Here is a 27401-nt window from a genome sequence, read left to right as displayed (position 1 = left end):
CATACTGTACCTTGAGATTTATTACGAATGTGAACAGAATCCTTGGCATTTTAAACGTTAATTTTGCACAAAATTGAAACCATTTATCAAATTGACAAATCAGTTTGTGTAAGTAACATAAGAGACGATGGTCTTATGAACTGAACGCCTTCGATATTGCATTTCGTTGGTTGTTGATATCAGCGGCTCCCAGCCCTGTTCCTGTTGGATCCACAGGCTGTACACATTTTGGATGGTTACTATTCTGACACCCATCTCAGAACTACTAGTACACTACTAACAAGATGATGAGTCGGAACAGGCGTGTAAAGGCTAAAATACACTACAAGACTTTTGCTCTGAATTTGCGCAGATTTTCAGTAAGGACTTGTTGCAGAAGGTCTGTGCCAGTCTGCGGATTTGATCAGTTACTATCTCAAACTATTAAAAAGTCTGCACGTGTATGATGTGTAGTTTAAACAAATCTGTTCAGATTTTTAGGGTAGTGTGGTGTATTCCAGCCATTAGATTGGGGTCTCCCCCGCATGTGTGGTTTTGTGGGTCCTGTGGGATCATGGCTGGGGACATCTGTTATATCTTGCAGGAATTTAGTTTCTTCCACTAGAGGGAGCCTTTTCACCTTATAATATATGTACTGTTAACTCATGATAATGTTCATAGATAACGGTCGCTACGATTTTACCACGACAATACTCATTTTTTTATTAGGCCTATATTGTTTTTCGTATTTAGATTTTAGGCTATTTATTTATGTTCGTCGTAACATAGAATTGAACATTGCATTACATTCTTTCCTTGTCGTACAAGTATTCTTTAATTTATTATCAAATGTTATAACATCACGAAAAAGATGTGATCTATTCCCAATAGTCTTCTTTCCAAGACGCGTCAGCTGAAAACACCAACGCGTCTGTATTCAACACAACAATTTACCATAAAATAGCAACAAATACAGTAAATGCATACGATATATTTTTTATATATGTATATATATTCACATTGAATTAACAAAACGCTTACAGTTGTCAAACAGTATAGCTAAAACTGTATAAATAATAAATGTATAAAATGAGGGGTAAATACACAGTGGTCATACAAATTAATGTTTCATATACTGATACTCTCTTTAAGTTAATGACAACAGCTCCGTTTTAAATAAATAAGACTGTCGTTACCCTGAGAGTAGAAGAAATGATGTAATAATTCACAGACAAGCTTCAACAATGATGACAGACCAAAATATTTGGTGTTATAAAATAACAGTAATAATAAAAAATACATTAAAAAAGAAAACGTTGCATGCGCGATTAGATTTTTAAAACAGTCATATTACATTTACATACATAGGCCTACATATTAGGCCATAGAAGGTGAACCCTACGTCCTGTATAGGCTAAGTAAAGGAATTTCACTGACCCTCCAGGGTTTCATTGGGTGTTGATGGTGAATGGGGTCCTGGAGAAATATCGTGCAGTTTCCTAATGTGTTTTTTAAGATCAAAGTTCCTGCAGAAACCCTTGCCGCACGTCGGACAGGTGAAAGGTTTCTTGTCGTTGTGCGTGTGCATGTGAAACGTGAGGTTGTACACCTGATGGAAGGCTTTGTTGCAGATATTGCACTTGAACTGTTTTTCTCCGCTGTGAGTCAGTTTGTGGTTCTTGTAGTTACCTGTGAAATAAAACGAAAATGTGAGCAGTCAATTCTTTACATTAGATTTTGTATTATTAGATTTTTGGACTTAAAAGCCTACCAAATAGTGACACGACTAAATTTTTTTTTTTTTACCTTTCTGATGAAATCCTTTGCCGCAAAATTCACAAATGAAAGGTTTGTAGCCTGCGTGGATTCGTGTATGGGTGTTGAGAGTTGAACTTCGGTTAAAAGCTTTGCCACATTGGTTGCATTTGTGCGGTTTTTCCTGCAGATATACGAGAGAAACGTTAGTAGCGTACACAGCTTGTGCTGCCGTGAATTAAAAAAGGACAGGCTAACTTTTTGACAATGAGATGAATGTATTCAAACTGTATTCAACATATTTTACTTGACAAATTACAAAATAATGTGAGTTATAAATTGGTACATAATACAAAAATACAAAAATGAAAGGGTAAAAACGGACGAATAGAATAATAACAGGATGGTTGAATTTCTTTACACAAAATACAACCTGTGCAATCTAGCCTATATTAACACCATACATTTTATTAGCCCAATTGTATTATTACAATTTAAAACAAATTCTAATTTGTATAATGCGAATATTATCGGAACTTTCCTATAACAATGCAATAACGCAGCAAAATAAACTATTTTTACAAAACATCTTAAAAAGTATTTTTTCTTGAAATTAGCAAATAAATAAACAAAATAATTTCTGGTTTAACCATGAATAGCACGCTATTCAGTTGGATTTATACATTTATTTGTAGGTCTTTCGTATCATTTATTATGATCTAGAAATAGCCCCGTCACCGATAAAAAATAACCCTATATTTATCAATCGCATAAGTTGAATGAAAACACAAATGATAGTATTGTCATGCACATACATTTTATTGTAACATTGCGCGCGGTATTACCTGAGTATGGATGATTTTATGGCGACAGAGAGTGCTCGCTTGCCTGAAGCCTTTGCCGCACACTTTGCACACGAACGGTCTGGCGCCCGTGTGAACTGGCATGTGACGCGTTAAATTATAGTGTGCGTTGAACACCTAGAAATGTAAAATGCACTTTGTGTTAAAACACGAGAAATGAACACACAAGGTCTGGCTCAATCGATCTCGCTCGTCTCACCTTGCCGCAAACTTCACAGGTGAACACCTTTGGTTTGGTTTGAGGAGTGCCGCTGTTTAATTTGCCTGAGTTCTTGAACAGTTTCTCCGACAGGATCTGCGCGCTCTCTTTCATGTAATGGTGCAGATGAGTCTGGGAAAGCTCCTTGAAGGACACGTTAGGAGGATACCTGTCCACGGCGTTGCTCCCCTTACCCTTCTCCGCGGAAAATAGGCCCTTCTGGCGCGCGTGGAGTGGGTTGTTGAGGAGATACGAAGCCATGGGGTGAAGGTTGACCAGACCCGTGTGAGGCGGACACGCACTTTCCCCGTAGTTCAGGTAACACACGGCGGCTCCCATTGCGTGGAACGACGACTGGTTCACTACGCGTGGGCGAAAGAGTTTGTATTGTCCGATGGTCGGGGTCACGGCTTGCTGCTCGTTTCTGTAATTCAAACCGAGGCTCACGAGTTCGTTTGCGTTGTAGGAAAACGCATCGGAATGATTGGCGTCTAATCCATTGATGTGAAGTTTATGGGACGGCTCGCAGGCGAGCGGCATGAGCGGTATCATGCAGTGCAGCGGGGCGGGAGTCTGCTTGGGGTCCGCTTTCCCCGCGGGAGCGTGAAACAAGTTCGGGAACGGTATCGACTTGGGCTCGGGCGTCCTGGCCATAATCCTTTCGATCGAAAAAGCGAGAGGCTTGGAGCTGGCGATCATGTTTCCACCGGTCGTTAAACTTGCCGAAGGGGCGCCTGATATTCCCGCTGAGTGGTAAAGCGCGCTGTCCATGACTTGGAGCGCAACACCTTTACCTGTGTCGAGACGCTATTCCTTTGGTGGATACGTTTGACTCCTCTCAGTGACCCGCAGGAAAAGACATCATCAGGCGCAGACTCGGTGTGCTCGGGCCCCCCGGCTGCTCCGATGCTCGTCAATTGCGGACAATCGGCACTTATGTCCGCCCCGGATTGCTCAATAAAGCGCGTTTTGTCAATAGCGCGCACACGTCAAAGACACGTAAGGGTCCAGATGCTCGATTTAGTGATATCAATCACCGGAGAGTTTTCCCCACTCTCTTTCTCTCTCTCCTTCTGTGTCTGCACTTGTTCTACACACCGCTATGGGTGACTAACTCAAGAAGGTGCTCTTTATTACCACGCGCGTCTTGTTCAACTGTATAAGCGCTTGGCGAATCTCCCGTCCCCTCGCGCTTTGCTGTGACATCACTTTACCTCTCGCGTAATGACAGGCGCGCGCTCCGCTGGGATCAAGTGTATCGTGTTTGTCACCATTTGACATGTGAAAACTCCACCTTAGCTTATTTTACTTTAGTTTAAAGGGTTTACTCACATGTGGACGCCAGATTGCAGATTTGGGAACGAGATCTTTTATGATAACAAAACCTCATTTTGGCAGGATCGATTTGTTTATTCGTCACCATGCAGCTTTAAATTGTGCGGAAATAAGTACGATGGAGCACAATTAATATGGAATCATGGACACAAAATATAAGGCCAAGATAAATTAGTTATCTTAGATTGTTTTCTATTATCTGTGCCTACATGCAATTTAAATAAATTAAATACCATTTACTTCATTATTAATTATTCATTTTTTAAACATTTGTGTGTCATGCATGCGTGAAACACAACTTCATTTGGGAATCACACGAACATAAAAAAGAATAAGAACAAAGCCATGTTTCTCATAAGAGTTACAACCTTCGTTTCCAAACGCAAACTGATGAAAACATTCATCTGGGAATTGTGTGAAAGGTATTAACAGCAAAACGCCTCCAAGGAGTTGAGATCATGCCATAAAGAGTGAGAGAGAGAGTCAATCTGCTTGCAAGAGCAGTAACGAATAGTGGCAGCTCTATGTTAAATACAATTGATACCGATTCGATATGAAGAAAGCTTTCTTGAAAGGATTATTCTGTATAAAGGTAACATATATTACAAATCAGTGCGTCGAGCGCATACTTCCCGCATTTATTTGAAATGTACTTTACCTGCATTGATGATTTTTAATGCAATGTTTATGGACGAACAACAATTGCGCTAAAATGATGTTTGTGTTTTAGGCGATTTGAGAACATTGCTAATTGTGACTGCTGTTCATTGGTAGCAGATGGGTGTGAAATAACCTGCAATTTGGAGCTTTTTCACATAACATGCGGTCGCCTCATTGTCATATGCTGCTCCTCAGATTTCAACCGGATGAATGGAGAATGAGAAAAAAAGTCCTCTGTAACCATGTCAGGGCACAAAATAGTACGTAATATTGGTTTCTTTTTAGCTGTGTTTGTGCTATAGGTCTTTTCCTGTTTGTTTTAAAAAGTAAGTAAGAAGAATATCCACAGTCAGGCATATTTAGGTTTGATTGAAAATGTGAGACAATATGTGTGCTTATATGACAAATGTAGTAGCTTTTTGGGTGGATTTTTAAAGTGCTTTCTTTTTGTCATTTAGTTTTTAATGATCTGACAAATGGTTTAAGAAATACCTTCGAGATATAGTTTGATAAATATTGCAACTGAATTTAAATTCGCTCAAAAATTTCCATTAAAAATCTAGTAATTTGATGTTTGCCTCTCAATTGTTATTCATTTCATGGCATCCGCATTTACCTCCGTTACAAGTAAGATTTTCGAACTATTTATTTATTTATTGCGCTCAAGATCTTTGGTTTAGACTATTGAATAAAAATGCCACTTTAAACAAATTTAAGAAATGTTATTAAACCATGCATTTTAAAAACAGTTTTAGCTTAGGTCTATCTAGGCATATGTCTTTATATTTAATTTAGAAACAATTCCTAATTAAAATGTCCATGTTTTATATCATTTTGTTATTAGAAAATTTTGCAAAAATGACCTGTCAAATATTGGGTTGTTTATATACTAGTTACATTTAGCGAACAATAAATATGAAGGTCATTTAAAGTGATAACGGTAACAAAACTACAGTACGCTTTACAACGAGAACAACAATTCTGCATTCTTTACCGGATATAAAAAAAATAGAATACAGATACATGTATGAATTTTTACACCTTTGCAAAATATTGACAAGCAATTTAGATTTTAGATATGCACACATCTATATACAATGTTGTGTAAATTTAGTTTTGATACTATATATGGTTATTTATTAATAAATAAATGTAACGTATATATATATTATATGTCTGTTATATACAAATAATTATAGTCTTATGTTGTGTATAATCATTATAAATTTGGGCAAGATAAATTGTAACTAAACATTTTATAAATAATGGGGCTTAACATTTTCTCTTTCTTATTATTTTATATTCTAAAGAACTTTATTTTCGTCACAAAGAACATTTTGTGAAACAGAAAGGTTCTTCAGATGTAAAAGGTTTATGGAACTAAAAGGTTCTTCTATTGCAAAGAGTGTAGAATGTTGTTCAGACAGGTTTTTATTGTTTATATGCATTGTGTTAATGTATATATTTATATATATATATTTATATTTATATATATATATATATATATAAACACACATTTAATAACAAACATAAACACAAGAGATGTGACATTAAAAACACTTTAATTCTAGCACATTTCAAAGACACCTGGGCAAACTCAGGTGCACAAAGACAATAGAAATATACAACTCTTGTTAAAATTCATAGACATATATTCTTTGATTTGAAACATAGTTGGACATCAACAACAAACTATACAAGATCCACTCAATCATAACTTCCACAGAAGAATCATAGCTATTGAGTGAAACAGTGTCAAAATATCATTGGATAAACAGTGAACAGCTAGCATTTCATTCGCCATATTTATGGCTTTGGCCTGAGGATCCCAAGCTGATGCAGACAACAGCACATAAGCAGACTCTACCTCCCTCACGCTCTGTATTTTTTATTCATGCCAGTGCAACTCATCTATGACACACATACAAATCATTGATTGATCTGTGCCTAAGCATTCCTAAATTGGCGTATTCAAGTGCTTTTCCCCTAACATTTCGGACAATCACGTTTCGAGGCTGCCCGGTTTCGCCACGGGCCGCCAAATAACGCACATCAAATACAAAACAATAGAGACACTGGAGCTTGCCTGTAAATGGCCAATGAGAGTTTTGTACAAGCGTGGTGACATCATTATACTGTAGTTTAGACAAGAGGGCACTGAAGCACTGACTGGGGAGCATAAAGTGTGAGCTCCGATCAGAAAAGCTGAGATCTGGCCTCCTTGTAACGACTTTTGTGTGTCGACTATCCGTGTAGGTGCATTTGATTCAACCCTCCTCTTCGTCGCTGTCTCTCATGGTGATGCCCTGCAGGCCGTCCGCCGCGGACACGGCCGCCATGGCTTCTTCGATGGTGAGCCGGTTGTAAACGGTCTCGTAGCTCTTGTTATTCAAGGTGCCATCCAACACGCCTTGTAGCCGGAAGTCACGGTACGACTTCTGCACGAGGAAAGAAAGATGCAAACACACAAAGAATAGCTCAAAACAATGACAGTATGAAGGACAATTTTCCGCGTTGATTTTACTTTTTGACTTCTGCTCGAGAGCACATGTCAGGGTTTTGCCGAAACAGCACTCGTACACTAATTAATCTCTCATTCATGGATAATGGCATTCCTTGTGCAGCCAAGATGAACTTGACACTTTTTGTCATGGTCAATTAGCATCAACAGAAATCCAAACAAAAGCGTATTCACACCGTATTCGTTTTTACCTTGACAATCTTGATGAGCGTTTTGAGTTGGTAGACATGCAGCTGCTGGTCCAGCCTGTCCGTCAGCCACACGCACACTGCCTTCATGAAGGAGTTGTACCATTGCTGTGAATATAAAGAGAGCTACCTTGACCCAAGGGGGACATAAACAATGAAGCACAAATCCACTCCAATTAAACATATAAAAAGATGTGATCCATGAAAAGCTCACTTTGGTTATTGCACTGAATTACAAGTCATTTATGATTCTTTACACTTCCATTTTATTAATTCAATTGGATAAAAAAACGTACAATACACTTTTCTTAGAAAAAGGTATAACCTATTTTGCTGTATTAAAATCACGAATTGTTTAACGTATCCACTTGAAGAGCCTTCATTAATCCATTCCTCGTTACTGAACTTGCTGCAAGCATCTTCTCTCGCCCCAACTACGATCTGATGTCATGTTCACACACAATAATAAACCGATTACAGCTAAAGATACTGAACCTACTAATTACAAGGCTAACCCTTGAATCTGCGCGTGAAGGGCACGCGCGGCGCACTAAACGCCGTGTATTCAAATGACGTGTAACGTATTCGTTTGACTTCACCCGAGGACACCTCGTATAATAACAAATAAACCCAGAAGCCAGGATTTCCGCGATCCGACATCACGGCGCCTTCGTCAAAGAAGCTCCATGAGGTCGACGGCCGCAAAAGGAAAAACAAACAAACGCTCTTTAATCATAACGCGACCCGGAGGTGAATTGCTTTGACTCCATCTCGCGTCTAATAGATCGGTCTGAATTCAGATCGGTAATATTATTCGGAAATCCTTAGCTCAAGCTACACCAAGTTAAAAAAGATTGAAATTCGATTGTCCTGATTCACCAGACACTCAGGGTGTTACGCGCTTCTCTGGATACGGGCGCTTGCAAATGACTGTATTCAGTTCAGTGAGACGTTAGTATGCCAGGTCAAGGTGTCGTCTATTTCGTTTTGTAATTGTCATTTAGTCTCATCGCCGTGCCTGCTTTCATTCATCTTGGTTTCATTTAAATCGCGTTCACCCTCAGGCTTTCCTTTAAATGCATTTGCTTTCCAATTTCAACGCGCGCGTAAACGCTTCCAAACATCGAAATAGTAATCAAGGCTCCTACCCATATAACGCAAAAGCGACAAACCAGAATGATGAGACGGCACTTAATTGAAGCACTTAGGCTGGGCGGGGGAAACAGACGGCGGTGGTCTAATTGTTGCGACGACGCATTTCTCCGTAGTGGTGGCCGGACGCATCTCCGTCCTGAGTGTTTCTAATCACGCGCTTAAGTGTCAACTTGTGCGCTTCATTAGAGAGGCAGGGGAGGGCACCTGTGACCAGACTGAAGGCCGTGACCTCCTGCCGTGCGGACCTCGTCGCTCCGTTAATCGCGGTCATTTAGCGCCGCCGGACAAACAAACCGCAGCCTGCAAGGGCATGCGGCGACTGGTGTTCTAATTTCCCGACGCATCTCCCGTCGGGCTGTGGTGTTCGGTTTTTGACGCACGTCGGCCTTCAGTTTGATTAGGAAGCGACTGCGCAATTACGCGCTCTTCTAGGTGGAAATATATACGCGATGATGTGGAGGAACGAAAACTTTTGCAAAGGCGTCGCCCTCCGAACAGTTAACCGCCCGGAGCTGCGAACGAATTAGATTAGGCGTTTCGAAACCGAAAGCGTATAAAGAGATGCTTGGAGATGCAGGGGCGCAAAAGCGCGCGTGCTGTTTGATGAGGAAGCTTCTGTGCTGACACGTGGCGACCTTCTCTCCGAGTTGTCTCCAGATGCGTGACTGTGTGCGCCTGACACGCATTAAGAGCTGATGGCGCGAGGGGCACATCCATTCCGCTCGCCTGTGCTCATACGGTGCCATCAGCGGCCTCGCCAAAGGTCTAATGAATCAAGAGGAGGCATCTAACACTGCATCTCTCCAATCTCGCTAGAAATAGAACGTTTTCAAAGCCAATCGGGTTGTGCGAGTGTGTTTTCTCTAGAGTGATGGTGTCCTTGTATAGATCTACTGTCTCTAAATCGTGTTTCTTAGATGTATGAGCAGTGTGTTCTAAACAAAATTAAGGTAGCACATGTAGTAGGGTACACTTGAGCCTTCCTTCAAGCTCTCTCTCGGGTCAACAGGAGCCCTGGGTGAGTATTCAGGCACTGGAAGTGGTCACAGTGGGCTGATGAGTGCTCTTGTTGAGGCCTCATTGCCTCTTCTTACAAAAACTTTCCCCAGCCCTCTCACCTCTCCTTGCCTCAGCTCTACAATACTCACTGCTGAAGAGAGGGGCCGGGAACAAGGATGAAGAAAGACTAGGTTTTAAGATGGGAAATGTATTTGGCTGGAGCAAATGTCTGTTGCTGATCTACAATCATGAAAAACATTTAAAATCGTATTTAAACCTGGAAATAAACAAGTCACTAAGTTATTAAAACATTTAAAGCAACAGTATGATGTGAAATGAACAAGACATATTTATTCGTGTCACTAATTAAATAACTATAATTAAAAAACAATTTGTAAAAGATCATGTTGACTTGTATGACTGTATAAGCTTGAATGCAAGCTTGTGAATATTATATTTTATATTTAAAAACATAAATGTATTTGGGCACACAAAATATTAAGAAAACAGGCATTTCCTTTTTTTCAACTTTTTACTTAGATTGTTATGCTTATAATATAATGTAATCATTTTAATCATTTAAACTAGTAGTCTCAGACTCAAAAATACACTTTTAAAAATAAAGGTGGTTCCATAAAGAACATTTAACATCCATAGAACTTCCTGTTTCACAAAAGGTGCTGAAAAGGGTACTTGAGATTATAGAAGGAGATGGTTCTTTAAAGAACCTTTCTCAGAAGAATCCCTTTTGGTTCCACTAAGAACCATTCAATGGAATCGCTGTGAAGAACCTTCTAAGCACCTTTATTTTGAAAAGTGTAGAGTATCCTGTAAAGCCGGGAAATCCTCACATTCCAGACATGTTGAGGCATGGTGCTTATTTGGGAGATGCAAGTTTGAATCCAGCCTGCGTCATAAATTGGCCCTATTCTCTTTTTTCTCCAATATTCTCTTTTAAATAATCACAAAGATATGTGGAAATCACTTAAAAGGGGATGAAAACACCCTTATGAGCTCATCTGCAACATTTGTGAATAGGCAAAACGGTTTTTAGTTCTTTAAACAGTGACAATATAAGGCAAAAAAATGACATTTGGACACAGTATTTTTCGTATTAACAATAAACTGCTGTTTCTGAATTAAGTCATTTGGGAGCACAGGAGTAAAAGTGAACTGATCCGTTCTCTGAAAACTGTCCGACTGTACATTGAACTTACGTCAAAGATCTTCTCTGTGTACACCTCATCGTTCACACGGTCTCGTAGAATGTCCTGGTTCTGCCTCACAAAGGTGATGCAAGTATCTGCTAGATCCATGCCGGGTTTCTGTCAAAGAGGAATTGACAACAGATTTAACGTCATTAGCTTCCTTAAGTCGATATTATTGATGCGGTTGCAAAGCAATTCTTTTATTTTGTTGTTCAAAATATCTGTTGTTTCAAAAGAAAGAAAGTCATACAGGTTTAGAATGACATGAGGATGAGTTCATGATGAAATCCTTTTGGTGAACTAAAACAGATGGGTGAATTAAAAAGTTGGCAAAAAGAATGTTTTTTTGATATAAAAACAGTAACTAAAAGCAGTATGTACAACCCGATAAAAGCAATCTTTTAACCTGTGGAAAATATTTCTCTTCACACTGGGGGTGTTACAAACATGGAAAACGCCCTAATAGAGCAATAATTGGCGTGACACGTTTCCCACCCATGACATGAGGACTGATGTAACCCGAGGGCTTGGAAGCCCCCCTTAATCTTCTTATTATAAGAGAGTGAACAGACACCTGAACACCGGCCTTCTGTCAGCACCCCGACTCAAAAAAGTGATGGACCGACACATGTAACTTAACAGAATATGTATGAATTTCTGTAGCAAATTAATGATCTGTCCAAATGAACAATAAAACGAATTATTACCCAAAATACTAAGATGCTGGAAAACCAACTCCCTTTCCACTGAAGCCGCAGAAGGGTTTTGGGTTGAATTGCAAAATGGGGTCTTTTTAACCTCCCCTCATCGCTCAGAGAAGGCCACCTGATGGACCGATAGGCCCATAAACGCGATCTCCTTGCAAGTTGCACAGAGTTCTCCCACAAACACAATCAAGCCAGCTAGGGAGGACCCACAACTGGCCCCATCCGTCAGGCCAGACAATGCAGAAGCAGTTGGGTGTGGGTCGGGTGTGAGAATGAATGGAGAGTTGTGGGACGGTGTGATTAACGGCGGGTTAATGACTGGTTAAACAGAGTGGATGGGAAACAGTAGAAAGGGAAGTGGAGACGAAATGCGCAGTAATTACACAGGACTGTAAACCTGGCATCCTGCCACCCCCTCATTCACCGGCCAGGTGCAGGTGTGCAAGAGCGCGCGCACGACATGTCTGAAAATCAGCAAAATCCGTTTGCATTAACGCTGCCACAACAAAGCGCCCGTGTGCATGTTCGCGCGGGTGTGAATGTGCGAACGAGCGCGTTAACGGCTAGCTATCGTGAGGGCGTCGTGCCAAAAAGCCCGAGCTCTCAAGCGGCAGCCTCGGCAAGGGAGCAGAGAAGCTTAACCTTTCGTGACAAGAGCCCGGCAATGTTCGGTGCCAAAGGCCAGACCACAGCCAGGCCCGTCCCTCCCTCTCAGGCTTGAGTGAGAGCTATGAAAGGGCTTTACGCGGAGCAGCGTTCTTTCTGCACAAAAGCGCAAGGTGGAGGTTACAATATAATTGAGGGGGAGATGGGATACCAAGAGCTCAGCTGGAGTGACGGGGGTTGAATCACACGAACATCTGGGGGTTGAGTGACTTTTGTTGTTAATCTTCTTAGTTGCTTTAATGTGCTGTACAGTGGCATCAAAACGTTTTTGGATAAAAGCCAAACTCACACATTAATGAAAGTCATTGCAGTAAAAATAAAACATCAAACTAAATGTAACTTGTCGAAAAGTGCAACTTGGCAAACATTAAACAAAAATAAGTCATCAAGAGATTTTTCATTTCATATCAAGTTAAAATGATTAAATGTAATTTGTATAAATTTGTATCATGTGAATCGTGCAAAAACGTACAGTTATAAAAAAAGAATTCTGAAGGCCCTCATCTAACCCCTAAACATTACTTCACTGGGGCGAGAGAAAATTGTACTGAAACGTACCGTGCGAATTCATACGAATTGGTCACCTCATAAAATAGTTACAGGTAAGATTGTGTTGAATTCACACAGAAAAGAATACAATACAATACATGTTATGTTAAAGGTTTTTAGGGTTGTCAGACATAGAGTATGTGGTAAAACTTAATTCTGTTTTAAGAAATAGCAAAAAATGCATTAAGTCATAGTGTAAATGGTAAGTAATTGGTTTGCCACTTAGCTTAGAACTTTTCTAATCTAAGGCAATATATCGCTGCTGTCCTTCTGAAATCTTGTACCTCCATATTTCGTTTTGTTTTGCCATAAATCATTATTATAAGTCACCCTTTGTTTTTCGCTGGGTTTTGCAAATATCTAACTCATAATACATATTAAAACGTGCTTGTCAACTTTGATAAAACAGTATTTAATCATTTAAAAAGTAGTCTTTTTTTCCATTTCCTGGAAATGGCGAATTTGGGCATCTGAGGTTTCGGAAGGACAGGGATGATACACATTTATAAGTGTGGTTTCCGAAATATTTTGGTGCCATTACATACCATGCAAGCGTACTGTATGAACACACTCCATTTGGTCAGATAAAGACGAAAACAACTGGAATGCCTAAAAGCTTCATGTTTAAATTTCGAAAGACTTCGAAACGTCTCGGTTCAGGTCACGTGCTTACTCAGACTTTCCCTCAACTGTGTTACGCTCTTTCTGCTTGCTCACGGCCCATTGTCAACACGTCGGCAGATCGTGAGACTGATTTCAAGCCAATCGTCTTGTTAATTAGTCTTGCACCGCCAGCCTTTGTAGACGCTCCAAACTCTTTTTCATTTGGCCTCAAATCCCAAATTATAAAAAATGAAACCGTATTAAGGAATGGTGAAATAATACACATAAGGCCTTTATGGGAATGTTTGGCAAAGCTGAATAAATAATACAAACACATGAACGGACACAAATGCATTTAAAAGCACAAACAATATTTCAACAAATGTCGGAAACGTGCAGATATTTACAAATTCGACTTACAGGGACATCCACATATTTGGCTGCTGCTTTTACCTTAAATGCAATAAAAAGTATATATTTTGTTTAATGTATTTTGGTTGACAGTCACCTCATTTACAAAGCTCAATGCTGTAACTGCTTCATCAACATCAAACTAGAAATACATGAATATTACTCAATTTAAAAACATTGATATTGTAGGTGAAAACATTACATTACATCTATTGACAGCAAAAGCTAAATCATTTCAAGTGGACTCTGAGCCTTCGTACACAAGCCCTGTTTGGGAATCACTGATCCGTCCGAAAAGAGATGCCAGACGAGGGTGTGGGTGTGGATAACTGTTCAAATGCTTACCGTAAAAGAGAGGATGGAAGAAAAGAATGTTCCCTCGTCGTATCGTGAGAGTTTGGACAACACCCCGTCTAAAACAGCTGCAAACTGTGAAAGCCAAGAAGAAATGCGTGCGTGACAACACACAGGCATTAACGGCTTTGGCGCAAAGCAACAATTAACAATTTAGGACACAGTATGGTACAGTGAAAATGTAAACTACAGCAACACCCTCCAAATGCAACTCAAACTGAGTATGTATGAAAAAAATACACATTCATCCATTCATTCGGAGAGAGGAGTAAGGAGTGGGTAAGGGCCGGCTGAAAAGAATGGGCAAAAGCCAAATTTGGATTTGTCGGCTCAGAAGGCGGCAAAATAATGGCTGAAGGGAGTACCTTTGAGACCAAGGAGGAGGTCATTTCCTTAAAGGCCTCATCGATCAGGACATCGATTTTTGAGTGGTACTGTTGCTGCGGACACACATGGAGAAAAAAGTTAACAAATATGACAGAGAAATAAACCGACAGGCGATCGGCGGAAACTTTGATTCGAGCTAACTGGATGGCAGGTCGTCCGAAAAGAACAACCTCTCCCAGCGCATTCACAAAGACGTGTTCTGGGAGAAGGAAAGAAATCCTTCTGTGTAATAGGCCTGAGTTAAGCAGCTATTAGGCCCATTATGGCCATGAATGGAATTCCTGCTCTCGTTTAGGGCAAAGGAATTTGAAGGATAGTTTTTGTGCGGGCCACAATTAGGGCAGCCTTGTGTTTTTCTAAAGAACCCGTCCAGCTGCGGCGACCAAAGGCTAACGCTGCATTCAATTAATCCGCCATTTCACGTCTGATAAGTCTTATTCACCTATTTTGACGGTGTAAAAAAAGTTGCAAGGAAAAGAGAGAAGAAGAATGCGAGGGGTTGGGGGAGGTACGAGAGAGAGAACATCCATTTGAGAGCGCTGAATAGATGCCTGAGCTGCATACAAGCTGCGAGCTGCACGCAGAAGTTCATCTCTGCCAACAATGCCCATTCACAGCAAATCTAAAGGACACCCAAATTAAAAATTTCAATCAACAATGCGTGCAGATCGGTGACAAATTGAGGGTGCTAAGAGGTCACTGTCAGCATCCCTAATTTTCTTTTCACCTTTTATCCCTTCGCGCGAAATGGCAGTTTTTTCATAAATGGCATTATAGGAGAATCTTGAGGACTTTTTACCTCAATTAACACTTCCATGTTTGCTTTTATACGAGGGCTTTTTTTCGCATTAGAGCAGATTAAATGGGAGTGTGTGTCTTTGCTTGTGTGTGTGAAAACCAAAAGAACAATACCGTCTTTTGAAAACATTTATCTGGTAGCCATCCACTTCAGAGTCACTTCAGCGAGATGGCGGTTTATAAAGCATAACCTTGTACTTCGCAATAAAGTGGCAGGCAAACTCGGGTAAAAAAATGTTTTCTTTGTTTCTGAATGAAGTCTTTTTGAAATGCGCCGGCTTGCGCTGATGGCCATTAATTGCGATTCGCCCTGGCAGAAAATCGGCTGAGTGACGAAAAATGCCTTTCAACCCATTACTAATGTAAATGAATATAAAGTGCTGGTTTCTCACCACAGATTGTCGATCTTGCAACGCGAGGATACTGACTTTACATGACACTGTAGCATGAAACTATATATGCGTAGTTACCATCTGCTTCTTTGTAAGGGCTGGAAAAGAGTAGCATCAACTACGTGGAATGAAATCTACATACTGTACATGGAAATAAGCATCATGCTGGAGCGAGATTAAACTATATGTATGTGTTACTTTTATTTTAAGAAGCTTTCCTAAATCTAAGGGGCTGTGTCCACTTAGGCGCTTTTTCGGGGCTTAAAACGCCCAATGCAGGCGCAGCGTTCTGCCCCAAATTGAGTATTTTTCAACTCTGGGCACCCGATCAAACGACAGCTGCTCGTGTTTTCAAAAAACTAATACTAATAAATAAAAAATATAAGGAATCATTTCAGGACTTGGTCACTGATGTGGTTAAATAAATAAGTATGTTTAGAGATGAGCTGTTATGCATTGACTCCACTTGAGAGATAATTGTACACTGTGAGAGTGACACTTACCCACTGTTGGTCAACCTTGGATTCATGCAATGATGTGCAGGACATGCGGGAATGAACGAAGAGAAACAGACGTGAATGATTAAGAGTTGCATAACGCAGAGTCCTTAAGAATCAATGAAATTATGTAAAATATGCAAAAATGCAATAAATAAAAGCATGCCAAAGTTACTTATTCCCACAGGAAGAATAAATATAAACCAAGGTACCTTAAGCTTTAACTCTAAATGCCTCCGACTTCAACTCTAAATGATAATGTGCCAAGTGAGATGTTGAGTCTAGAGTGATGTGTTAAGATGAAGTGTGTAATTTTCTGTGCCACTGGCAGAACAGTACTGCAAAATGAAGATGCGTTTTGCACTTTCTGCCAAAAAATTTGGTATTTGCCCGTAAAAAACTCACTGCAGCAATGTTGAAAGGTGCTGCTAATTTTGTTACCATGTTGCTATGCAGTTACCTAATGGCCATATTCAAGACAACACAATTGATATCTTACTCCCCCGATAAAGATTTCTAGTCAAACCTTCACTCCCAACTACAGAAATCTCAATTCTCATGTAATTTCCTATAAAACTTGGAAATGCGTCATTAGCTTGGCTTGTTTGGCTTTCTTTTAACTTAAAATGGCAGTTATGAAGTCTTTAGAAGACTGCCATGAACCTTAAATGTCATGGTTAATCTCTGACAAAACATCCTAGAAGAGATGGTGATCATATCACCCACAGAAAAGTAAACACAAATACTTATACAGACCAATCACACCTTTGAACATCAACTGAAAAGTCACATATAAATAAAGTATATAAAAAGATGATAAATGGACCTTTGCATCTGCACTTCAAACCTCTGCACTTCAAACAGCATCACATAGTGTAATACTCTATGTTCTTAATCTAGTTATCACCTTTGCTGTCAATCGAACAAATGCAGTATTTCTCTTGAGCCATATGGTGTTCATTAGACTTTTACTGGTGTAAAGATAGAAGTGTCTTCGCTCAAAGTGCTGGTTGTATCTTGACGTACCTCCTGACCTTGATCGAGAACGCACAGCTTGGAGCACTGCTTCTTGGCATCCATGAGAACATTAAACATAGTGCAGATGGACAAGGGGACACGGAAATCCGTGGACTTGCTGGACTTCTGCATTTTGCAGTCAAAGGCAGCTTTGGTCCTAGAGGTGGGTTGAACAAACAAATAGCAGTTTATAATACGAATCATTTAAGAGGACCACGTTTCATTGGTTGGATAAAAACTTTAAAACCCACCTTTTAACACAGGCCTCCATCATATCACTGGCCATGAGTTTGAGTCTCTGCTCCAGATGTTTGGCGAACTCTGGCTCCGGCCAGTGTAAGTCCATCACAAACATTTGCAGAGCATCAAGCTTCCAGAAGAGATCTTCTGATGTGGCAGAACCATTGCTGAAGAAGATTGAAAATGTGAAATGTCAACATGTGTATCATCTTCTTTCTTTCGAATGCAATGTTTGTTAATATTTTATTATTTACTTATAAATGTATTATTTATTATTTTATCACGGTTTATATTTTTGTTCTTTTAAAGGTGTCTGGGTTTATTACTTTAAAGTCGCCTTATGAATAAATAAGTCGCCCAAAATTGCAAAATGCACAATCAAATGACTAAAAAGAGATAAAAAGGTCAGTCTGCACCCAGCTGACTGAACCGCAGCAGATTGCATTCTCATGTCTAACAGTAGCTGTTTCACAAGCTGCGGGGAGTCGAAATCGACCACAATTTCAACTGATGTTGTGTGCAAGACTCCGCTGGGTTTGATGAGGCTCAAGAGATCTCCGCCAAGCGAGACAGATGGAGCGACATCGCCGTGTCAACCGCAGTTAACACGGCAACGTGAAGTCGGGGTGTGCGCAAGCGCCATTGAAGCGCTCGGAGCCAAGTGCCCGGCAACGGAAAAAGGGCACTCATTCCTCTCGCTGTTAAAAGACTGTTACCTTCACAAGTGGCGTTCCGGGAAAATAAATCGTTTGGCAAAGTCCGCTGTGCAATTAAAAGGGGCGAGTGAAATCTCCCACTCGATTAATTAGCGGCAACATGGTCCGCGAGGGCCCCCTTGGGGGTCCGCGTCTCCGCCTCGAGCCCGTACGAGCAAATGAAAGAGGCGGTCTGAACAAATGGACGAGTTTCTTGCCTGACGAAGAGACTCCCTGGAGGGGAACACAAAGTTCTCGCTGAAACTAACAACCAGCTAACCACAGAGTCCCCTCTGACAGTCACCCACAGGACTACACCCACTACAGACACATTTTCAGGCCTGAAAGCTGGTGTGCTTTTGCAGTTCACACTCTTGGAGTTAATTGAGACGGATCTAATTTAACTTTCTGATGTGATTTAAGCTCTCTTGGCCGCCGCAAGTCCTTCTTAAGTGACACCGTTTACAACTCGAGTTTAAAGCGGTCGATTGTTCTGAGATTAACACATTTGATACAGTGTAGTTGAAAACACTGTAGCGTGACTATAACAAAAAAATCAGACCTGTATTTTGATCTAATCTGTATTGTGTACCCGACACAAGTGCACCAGGTAACAATACTATAGTGTTACCCTGATGATAACCCCCGACAGAAGAAAGAAAATAGAGTTGTTTTTTATTATACCGTGAGACACAAAACACATCACACGCTCACAGCGGGATTAAACGCTCTCTCAATGAACTGCCAATATGTGGCCGCCTCTCCACATATCAGAAGAGAAATGAATGTTTATGGAGGCTCACGCGCCCGTGTGAATTATCTTTTAAACGGCTTGCGGTGAAGGGAGAATTTGTTGTATTTCGTAGTGAAACGGAAAACATAGCTGACATCACAAACACAACCGTGTGAAGTGTTCAAATGTCTGCGGTACTCACAAAATATCAGGCAAATGAATTCCTTGCCCTCTGTAAAATCAAATACACAACTGTGTTAAACATTTAGCCAAGGAATCATGGGATTATGACAACAAAGCCACGAAGGAAGCAGGGCTCCAAACTAAACAAATGATTAGGACACAACTAATAATTTAGCGGGCAAGTTTTTTTTTAATAATAATTTAGCGGGCAAGTTTTTTTTTATAATAATTTAGCGGGCAAGTTTTTTTTTATAATAGTTTAGCGGGCAAGTTTTTTTTAATAATAGTTTAGCGGGCAAGTTTTTTTTTATAATAGTTTAGCGGGCAAGTTTTTTTTTATAATAGTTTAGCGGGCAAGTTTTTTTTAATAATAGTTTAGCGGGCAAGTTTTTTTTTATAATAGTTTAGCGGGCAAGTTTTTTTTTATAATAGTTTAGCGGGCAAGTTTTTTTTTATAATAGTTTAGCGGGCAAGTTTTTTTTTATAATAGTTTAGCGGGCAAGTTTTTTTTAATAATAATTTAGCGGGCAAGTTTTTTTTAATAATAGTTTAGCGGGCAAGTTTTTTTTTATAATAGTTTAGCGGGCAAGTTTTTTTTAATAATAGTTTAGCGGGCAAGTTTTTTTTTATAATAGTTTAGCGGGCAAGTTTTTTTTTATAATAGTTTAGCGGGCAAGTTTTTTTTAATAATAGTTTAGCGGGCAAGTTTTTTTTTATAATAGTTTAGCGGGCAAGTTTTTTTTAATAATAGTTTAGCGGGCAAGTTTTTTTTTATAATAGTTTAGCGGGCAAGTTTTTTTTAATAATAGTTTAGCGGGCAAGTTTTTTTTAATAATAGTTTAGCGGGCAAGTTTTTTTTAATAATAGTTTAGCGGGCAAGTTTTTTTTAATAATAGTTTAGCGGGCAAGTTTTTTTTTATAATAGTTTAGCGGGCAAGTTTTTTTTAATAATAGTTTAGCGGGCAAGTTTTTTTTTATAATAGTTTAGCGGGCAAGTTTTTTTTTATAATAGTTTAGCGGGCAAGTTTTTTTTAATAATAATTTAGCGGGCAAGTTTTTTTTTATAATAGTTTAGCGGGCAAGTTTTTTTTAATAATAGTTTAGCGGGCAAATTTTTCATATTTTTGCCCTTTATAGCTTTTTTAGATAGTCCATTGAAGAGGCGACAGGAAATCAGAAAGGGAGAGAGAGAAAAAGGAAGATATCGCAGTGCACAAAAACATTTTCCAAATTATTTTCTTCACATGAAGAGTTTATTTGCAAAAATAAATGTAAATACTATTTTTGGTGTGTTAAATGTATTTTTTTGTTATTATCACTTACACAAAACAACCAACCTTGGATTGCACAATAAAAACATTTTATTTTATATATTATTTTTGTATTTCTTTTTATTTTATTTGGAGCCCTGGGAGGCCAAAAATGGATACAACAACACCAGATGACATGGACACAAACGCAAAGAAACAAAGCATCAACGTGCTGAATGCGAGGACAGACACACCACCAATCACATGCGAAGACAGCAAATACACTACCAGACAAAAGTTGAAATACCTTCATTTGAAGTGTTTCTGTTTCATACATATCAAAACTCTCCCATGTTAGTTTGTTTAATACAAATACACTTTGTCTAGATCACAGCTCTGCACACTCTGGGCATTCTCTCAACCGACTGCATGAGATGCTGGGATGCGTTTGAAATCATTATAGTTCCCACGTACAGTATGCTGGCCACTTGTTGGCTCATTTTCCTTCACTACTTGGTCCAACTCATCAGTTTTGATTGTTTTTAAATTGAAATGCAGTCTGGTGAAGAAATCCAGACATAAATCCATCCTTTAATCATACTCATTTCAAAAGTAAATGGTAATGTTCTCCAAACGTTTAACTGGTAGTGTAATGCTCAAATCTATTAAAACGACAATCACATAACCGGTGATTTAAATAAAACATATCAGATACCAAATTCAACACTAAATATTTTGCTTATTAAAATGCTTATTATAGCTATGACTGAGATTAAGACGCATCAAGGTGACATTACAACTGAAAATATCTGACACAGCCTCTTTTCTGTGTAACCGTGATTTTAATAACTTTAAAGGGCTGAATGGTTCTTCTAAACCTTAGTGGTTAGAATCTAAGGAGTCAAGGGCCCCCTTTACAGCTATAATAAGCATATGTCAAGAACAGTAAGCAGTGATGGTGCCCAGCTGGCCCATACACACGTGCTGTCACACAGCGGCCCCATCCAGGAAGGGGCAGAGAAGCTGGGCATCTGAGGAAGGTTAAGAGGCAGGTTGGGCAGCGGTACGCTTGGCAGATTGTTGGTTATGGTCCTGCCAGAGATCAGAGGGTTAAAAAGCAATACTGAGAGGACAGCGAATGAGATGGTACATTGGTATCGGATAGAGCAGATTAAGTAAACAGAAAGACATTTTGAGAGTGTTGACCAAAGCAGACAGAAAGGAAATAGACTTTAGTTACACTTACGCCATGTTTAACATTAGAGGTGCACCGAAACAAATTTCTCCTCCGAAAACCGATTATTCAGAGTGATATCTGGCAATATCTATTCTGAAGATGAATATTTCTTAACTTTCTGAATGTTATTAATTCATATAATGATTATTAATATTGAACATCAAACTGGTAATGTTACTAAATTTCTATATACAGAGCACAATTTCATTGCATTTTCCTGTCCTCTTTTGATTGACAGGATATATCGGCTCTGGTCATCGGCTGCTTTTAAACTATCAGGCGAAAGTGTGAAAATTAGCTTTTAACGACTGATACCGATTATTAGCCGATATATCGGTGCATCTTTATTTAATATATTTAACAAATATAATCTGTATTTGAAGTCCCGTTTATGTGTCGACTGCAATTTGTGGGCAGCCATGTCTTCAAAGTTTAGCGGGTTGAAGGATCAACACTGAGGTACACAACAGTATATGAATAAACGTACCATTAACACTCACAAAAATAAAAATGAAACTGCAGTAGGAAACTGCTCTGTAAAACTTAGAAAATGCTATAAAAGAAGATCATAATAATGTTTTAGATAGGTTTAATTATCTATCCATTCTTTGCAAGTTAATTGGTTTGCCCTCGCATTTAAAAAATAAAACAACAGTTTACCAACGTAATCTTAAAACTAAAAAACATCTATCAGCTTTTATGGAGGCATCCTTGACTACCATAGTAGAAATAATTTAAATAGTAGTCAAAGGTTCCCTAGAACTGCCATTTCTCAAAATATCTTCTTTTGTGTTCAACACAGCTACTATGGTAGTCTATGATGTCTCAGAAATGCCAGTTGCTAACATCCGTCCTTCTTCTATCTTTTGTTCAACAGAACCAAGACATTAATACAGGTCTGGAACAACTTGAGGGTGAGAAATTCATGACAGAATTTTTGGACGAACTATCTCTTTAAACGGTCTTGAATAAACGTACTTCACAGACTGCCACGTCTCCTGCTCAAAGCCGCGGTGGATGGACTGAGCTATGGATGACTCCATCAGGTCGATGTAGCGCACCACCAGGGGGACGTACAGCTCCTGCAGGTGCTTGTGGAACGTCCCGTTGCACAGGTGAGCTGGTGAGGATATAAAGCGAGTAATTGTTTTAGATTAACAGGCAACTAACATCACTTAGCAAACCACTGTGACAGATAAAAAAACACTAATACTGGGGTGGAAATATTACTGGATTGGTTTTTTTACCTTTGTGTCAAGCATGTTCAATTTACACATGTCTGACTGTTTTGGTGCTTTTTATGTAAATATCTTTGAAATATAACATGCAAAAATGTCAATTTACATAATAAGCTTATTTTGTGGTTAACACATATTATAATGTAACTTAACCTTTTAGTCAGAAATGCAGGTAAATATAGCTACTGTATAATGTTACTGTGTTTTATCACCATGAGGAATGGGGGTGAAGCGAGACACAAAGAGAGAGAGAGGCACGTCTCCTCAGACATCATTAAGTCTAATTCCCATCTCTCTGTTCTTCATCATTATCACTAGTCTTTTTACTCTCATGGGTGTGTGAGCTAATTTCCCAACCATTTAACAATGATGAAACTCATTTGAGCATTTAGTGTCAATGTCACAACACTATTTTATAATCATAAGATTAGATTCATGTGCGCACAGGCTTAAAAAAACAGTCACAACAATTATGTTTAAGTTAGAATAAATGTAACAGAAATCCAAAGGTCTATGTGAATGTCTAAAAGCTACTTAAAAAGAAAACGAATCGCAAAAAAATGTAAAAAGAAATCTATTCACATCACAGCCTATGTGCATTTTAGCGAGAAATGAAAACCTAATTTACGCAAAACACATGAACGATAAAAATAAAAGCCAATTCACATAATTTGACTGTTGAAAATATAATTTATTGTCTTGTGTCACGCTGTGTCTTATAACCCAGTGCTGTCCCTAAAATGCATCAAACGGTGGCATGTTTAATACATTACGTCTTACCAGTCCGACTACTACCTACAATGGCCCGGTTTCAGAGACAAAGGCTTAAGGCTAGTCCCAGACTAAAATGAATGTGTGACCTGTCTCAATATTACTTGCCCAAAAATATCTTAAAGTATAACAGTGCCATTGTTTGGTCCCAAGATGCACACCAGCAATGTATTCTTCTAAGGCATTTTTATAAAAACGAAAAAATCTTAATTCAACTAATCCATTGTCCTGTCTAAAGCTGAGCCGTGTCTTTGAAACTGGGCCAATGAGTGCTTATTGCTCAACAAAATAAATTTACGTGAAAAAAAAACATCTTGTTCCATTTGAAGACCTTTCATGTAATGTATTGTGTCTGTTTCAGCTGTGCTGAGCATTCACGCTTTATGTCAACAGACTTTTAAAACGATGAAATTAAGAGATTTGGGTCTTAAGGTGTAACACATTGTTACCTCATTGTTGGTTTATTTTAGTCTTTCAAAGACTCTCTAAGCTCCATACAATGAACGATTTGAGTACTTTTCAGTTGTGTGGAAAGAGTGCAAACAGTTACAAATGCTTAGGATTAGTTTGCTGTGTGGTTTTAACTTCAGAATGCATTAAAGGTATAGTTCACCCCAAAATTCTGTCATGAATTACTCACCTCAAATTTTTCCAAACCCTCTTTGTTGGGTTGAACACAAAGAAATATATTTGGAAGCACGTTAGCAACTGAGATCTCTGGGGCATCATTGACTACCGTAGTAGAAAAAAATGATCATATACTGAACACATTTGAGGCACCTTTGAAATCAAACTTGCTTACATGCTTCCGGATATTTTGGAAGATATTTTCTTTGTGTTCATCACAACAGAGAAATTAAAACGGATTTGGAACAACTTGAGGATTTCAGGACAGACCTAACTGTCTCTTTAATTCTTCAAAACCACCAGTTTGATTCTGCAAATCAAAACAGGCACATCACTCTATTATGCCTTGACTAAAATAATTACTCTCTCCATTTCCTACATGTTTGGCAGCAGGTGTCTTTCATCACATTTCTATGTGTATATGGAGAAGCAGGGGGTTCATTTATTAACAGTAGGATGGAAGGAAAAAGAAAACCTTAAGTCTTGAAAAACGTTCATATATGCAGGTAACTGTGGGAGTTTGATATTTTTTGAGTCTGGCACGTCTTTGTTATTAGAAGCTCCCATTTGCATTGTCATATTGATCAAATATATTCCACACAAACTGGTGTATTTAAGGCAGGATGTTTGGTTACAAGCATTCTTTTAATATGTTTCTCTCATTGTTCATAAGAACAAAGAAATGTACACAGATTTGGAAGAACTCGAGGGCGAGTAAATGATGACAGCATTTTCATTTTTGTGTGAACTGTCCCTTTTAAAGCTTTATCTTAACGCTAAGATCACAGGTTTGATTCCCAGCGATTAGACAAGTGTATTGTGAATGTACTACAGATAAAGGCATAAATGTAAATGGAACTCTTGGCTTTAGCTGTTATATATATATAAATATATATATATCACAAGATCAAAAGCACTTCATCACATCATTAACTTCCTGCTGTGCAGTATTCAGAACCCTGTTTTGGTTAACGCAGGATAATTTTGTGTTAATAACAGGAGCGGTAATGGGTTGAATTGAAAATTCTTTTTTGTGTTTTGCCGAAGCAAGAAAGTGATATGGAACACCATGAGGGTGAATAAATGTTTGGGGTGAAGTGTCCCTTTAAAGGTCCAATCTGTAACGTTTCGGAGGATCTATTGACAGACATGCAATATATTATACATTACTATGTCTTCAGAGGTGTATAAATATCTTACATAACAAAGCGTTATGTTTTTGTTACCGTAGAATGAACTATTTCTATCATACTCCTTACATGGAATTCGTCATGTTGTTTCTACAGTAGCCCTAAACAGACAAACTGCTCTACAGAGTGTGTTTCGTAAATACGTTATCTCTTTCGGCAAAGAAGCGAAGACGCCATGAAATCTTAGTTCTGTGTCAGCCACCGTAGTGCTTCGAAAGGGAGGGGTGGAGCGAGCCGTTGGATGCAATTCACAACCTCACCTGCCGCTAAATTTCATACACCGGACCTTTGAGACAAAAACAAAGAAAAGAAAAATGCTACATACGGTCAGTTCGTAGGAAATTATTGAGGAGCTGAAAGAGAGGGAAACTGTCCCAGGAGTCTTGCTGCTGGACTGCCAGAGCTGCATCCATGTCCACCGTATAAAGGGACAGAAAGGTCTCTGCGTGCTCGGCCATCATTTCCGGCCACCAGGAGAAGGCCTATGAAATAGAGACAAACACATATATTTACACTTACATTTAGGAGACTTGATTTTTTCAATGTTTAAGTAGATTGTAAACAGCAGGGTATACACTAAATAAGAACACAATTACAAACAATAACATCAAAAAACTGATGGTTAAGCAGGGTATGATACTGTCGACACATCAAAACCGAGAAGTCAACTAAAAGCAGTACTATAGATGACATAGAATGACGAGACCTTGAAAAGATCTACGTTGTATTTAAAGATGGAGATGGATGGGAGGGAGGGAGATCTGAAAGGTTTGCTTTTGAGCCAGTAGATTGGTTTGAGCCAGAGTTTGAGTTATATCGGCAAAAAATAAAGAATACAATAAAACATTCTACTATTCCATCTACAAGAACACAGCTGCTTTGTTTGTTCACATATCAAAACACAGTCAGAAATGAATGCATCTATGATTTATAACGGTTAAAACTGCCAACAATTCATCTCGAGTGCCAAACATTTACAACGCGAAGGCTAACAATTAGATGCACGTACAAAATGTAGCATTGTGCCATTTTTTATATTTTTTTGAATGATTCTGGAAAATAGCAGCGGACATAACTATTGAAATGACAATTAGCCATGCACATGTCTTTTACGGTTGACTGCAGCGTATTAGAGCACATCCTTCCAGAATTCTCCAGAGGAGAAGAAAAGCTTGGCGCTGTCCTCCCACGTTGTATTCAACTCTGTATTGTTTGCCATGAGCATAGAAGGCCTTTCTGAACAGATCCAAGTCCATTAAAGCGTCTCTCTCTTAGCATTCTTCCACACCCCGATTCCTGGGGAAGGCTGCAGCCCACTTAAATGAGAGCGTAAAAGAAAGCCGGTCCCTTTCACCTCGTATTCTTTATGCCGGCGCGCCAGCCAAGAACTTTCCATCCAAAGCGGTCGGCGTCAAGCAATGGGGATAAAAGTGCAGTCAGTAATAGTGAAAAATACATGGCGTAGAGAATGCTAACTTATTGAAGGAATCTATTGTGTGTGGATATTGCTCCTGTGGGTGCGAGGAGGGGGGCGTCACTCTCGTCTGACTTGATGTCGTACAGCCACTGGCCTTGAGCGAGCACGTCCCCGCTGCTTTTCAGAAGCAGGTTTTGAGCGGTGACAAACATCAAAGTGAACGTCTTACAGCTTTGTTAAATTTAAATCATGCTCCGAAATATATTTTGGTCATAGATTATTCACTTAGATTACTTTATTATTTTAAAGAGACAGCGACCCCTAAAAAGGTTTTGACATTATTGTTGTTCCAAACACAGATGAAGCAAAATAAATAAAAAAACTGAATATTGACAATCTTTATGATGTATTTATTGTTTGATTGTATGAATTTTGAGTTCAGTGGTAAAAAAGAGCCCCCTGGACTTTAAAAATGTCAGCCGAAAAAAGTTCTGAAATCACAATCCTGGCTTTGACATTTATTTTGTTAAACCATGCTTTTTGGATTTTAATAAACAAATGAATGACAATAAATGAT

The 27401-nt window shown here is 39.1% G+C and overlaps 2 protein-coding genes across 9 annotated transcripts in view; both read right to left on the bottom strand.

The window, feature by feature from the left end:
• Positions 1-785: 785 nt before the first annotated feature.
• fezf1 (FEZ family zinc finger 1) lies at positions 786-4022 on the bottom strand. Its single transcript, XM_079449684.1, has 4 exons — positions 2797-4022; positions 2580-2714; positions 1786-1918; positions 786-1668 (listed from the first exon to the last, which is right to left on the bottom strand). Exons 1-4 carry the CDS (start codon positions 3565-3567, stop codon positions 1409-1411), a joined length of 1299 nt encoding a protein of 432 aa, XP_079305810.1. The 5' UTR covers positions 3568-4022; the 3' UTR covers positions 786-1408.
• Positions 4023-6335: 2313 nt separating this feature from the next.
• The window catches only part of cadps2 (Ca++-dependent secretion activator 2), a 96159-nt gene continuing 75093 nt past the window's right edge, over positions 6336-27401 (bottom strand). For 2 of the 8 annotated variants that reach the window (XM_079450231.1, XM_079450232.1), the window contains exons 18-27: positions 25733-25889; positions 22560-22701; positions 17495-17650; positions 17253-17400; positions 16233-16247; positions 14518-14592; positions 14144-14227; positions 10872-10979; positions 7504-7608; positions 6336-7229 (exon numbers count right to left, since the gene is read on the bottom strand). In XM_079450231.1, coding sequence (XP_079306357.1) covers positions 7059-7229; positions 7504-7608; positions 10872-10979; positions 14144-14227; positions 14518-14592; positions 16233-16247; positions 17253-17400; positions 17495-17650; positions 22560-22701; positions 25733-25889 — 1161 coding nt within the window. In that variant the 3' untranslated portion in view covers positions 6336-7058. Of the gene's footprint in view, positions 7230-7503; positions 7609-10871; positions 10980-13807; positions 13841-14143; positions 14228-14517; positions 14593-16232; positions 16248-17248; positions 17401-17494; positions 17651-19113; positions 19144-21323; positions 21437-22559; positions 22702-25732; positions 25890-27401 lie in introns of those variants that run through there. The other 6 variants (XM_079450233.1, XM_079450234.1, XM_079450235.1 and 3 more) reach the window with 6 other exon arrangements.

This window comes from Barbatula barbatula (genome assembly GCF_947034865.1).
Source record: "Barbatula barbatula genome assembly, chromosome: 25".
Taxonomy (NCBI): Eukaryota; Metazoa; Chordata; class Actinopteri; order Cypriniformes; family Nemacheilidae; genus Barbatula; species Barbatula barbatula.
This window is presented reverse-complemented; position numbering and strand designations above follow the sequence as displayed.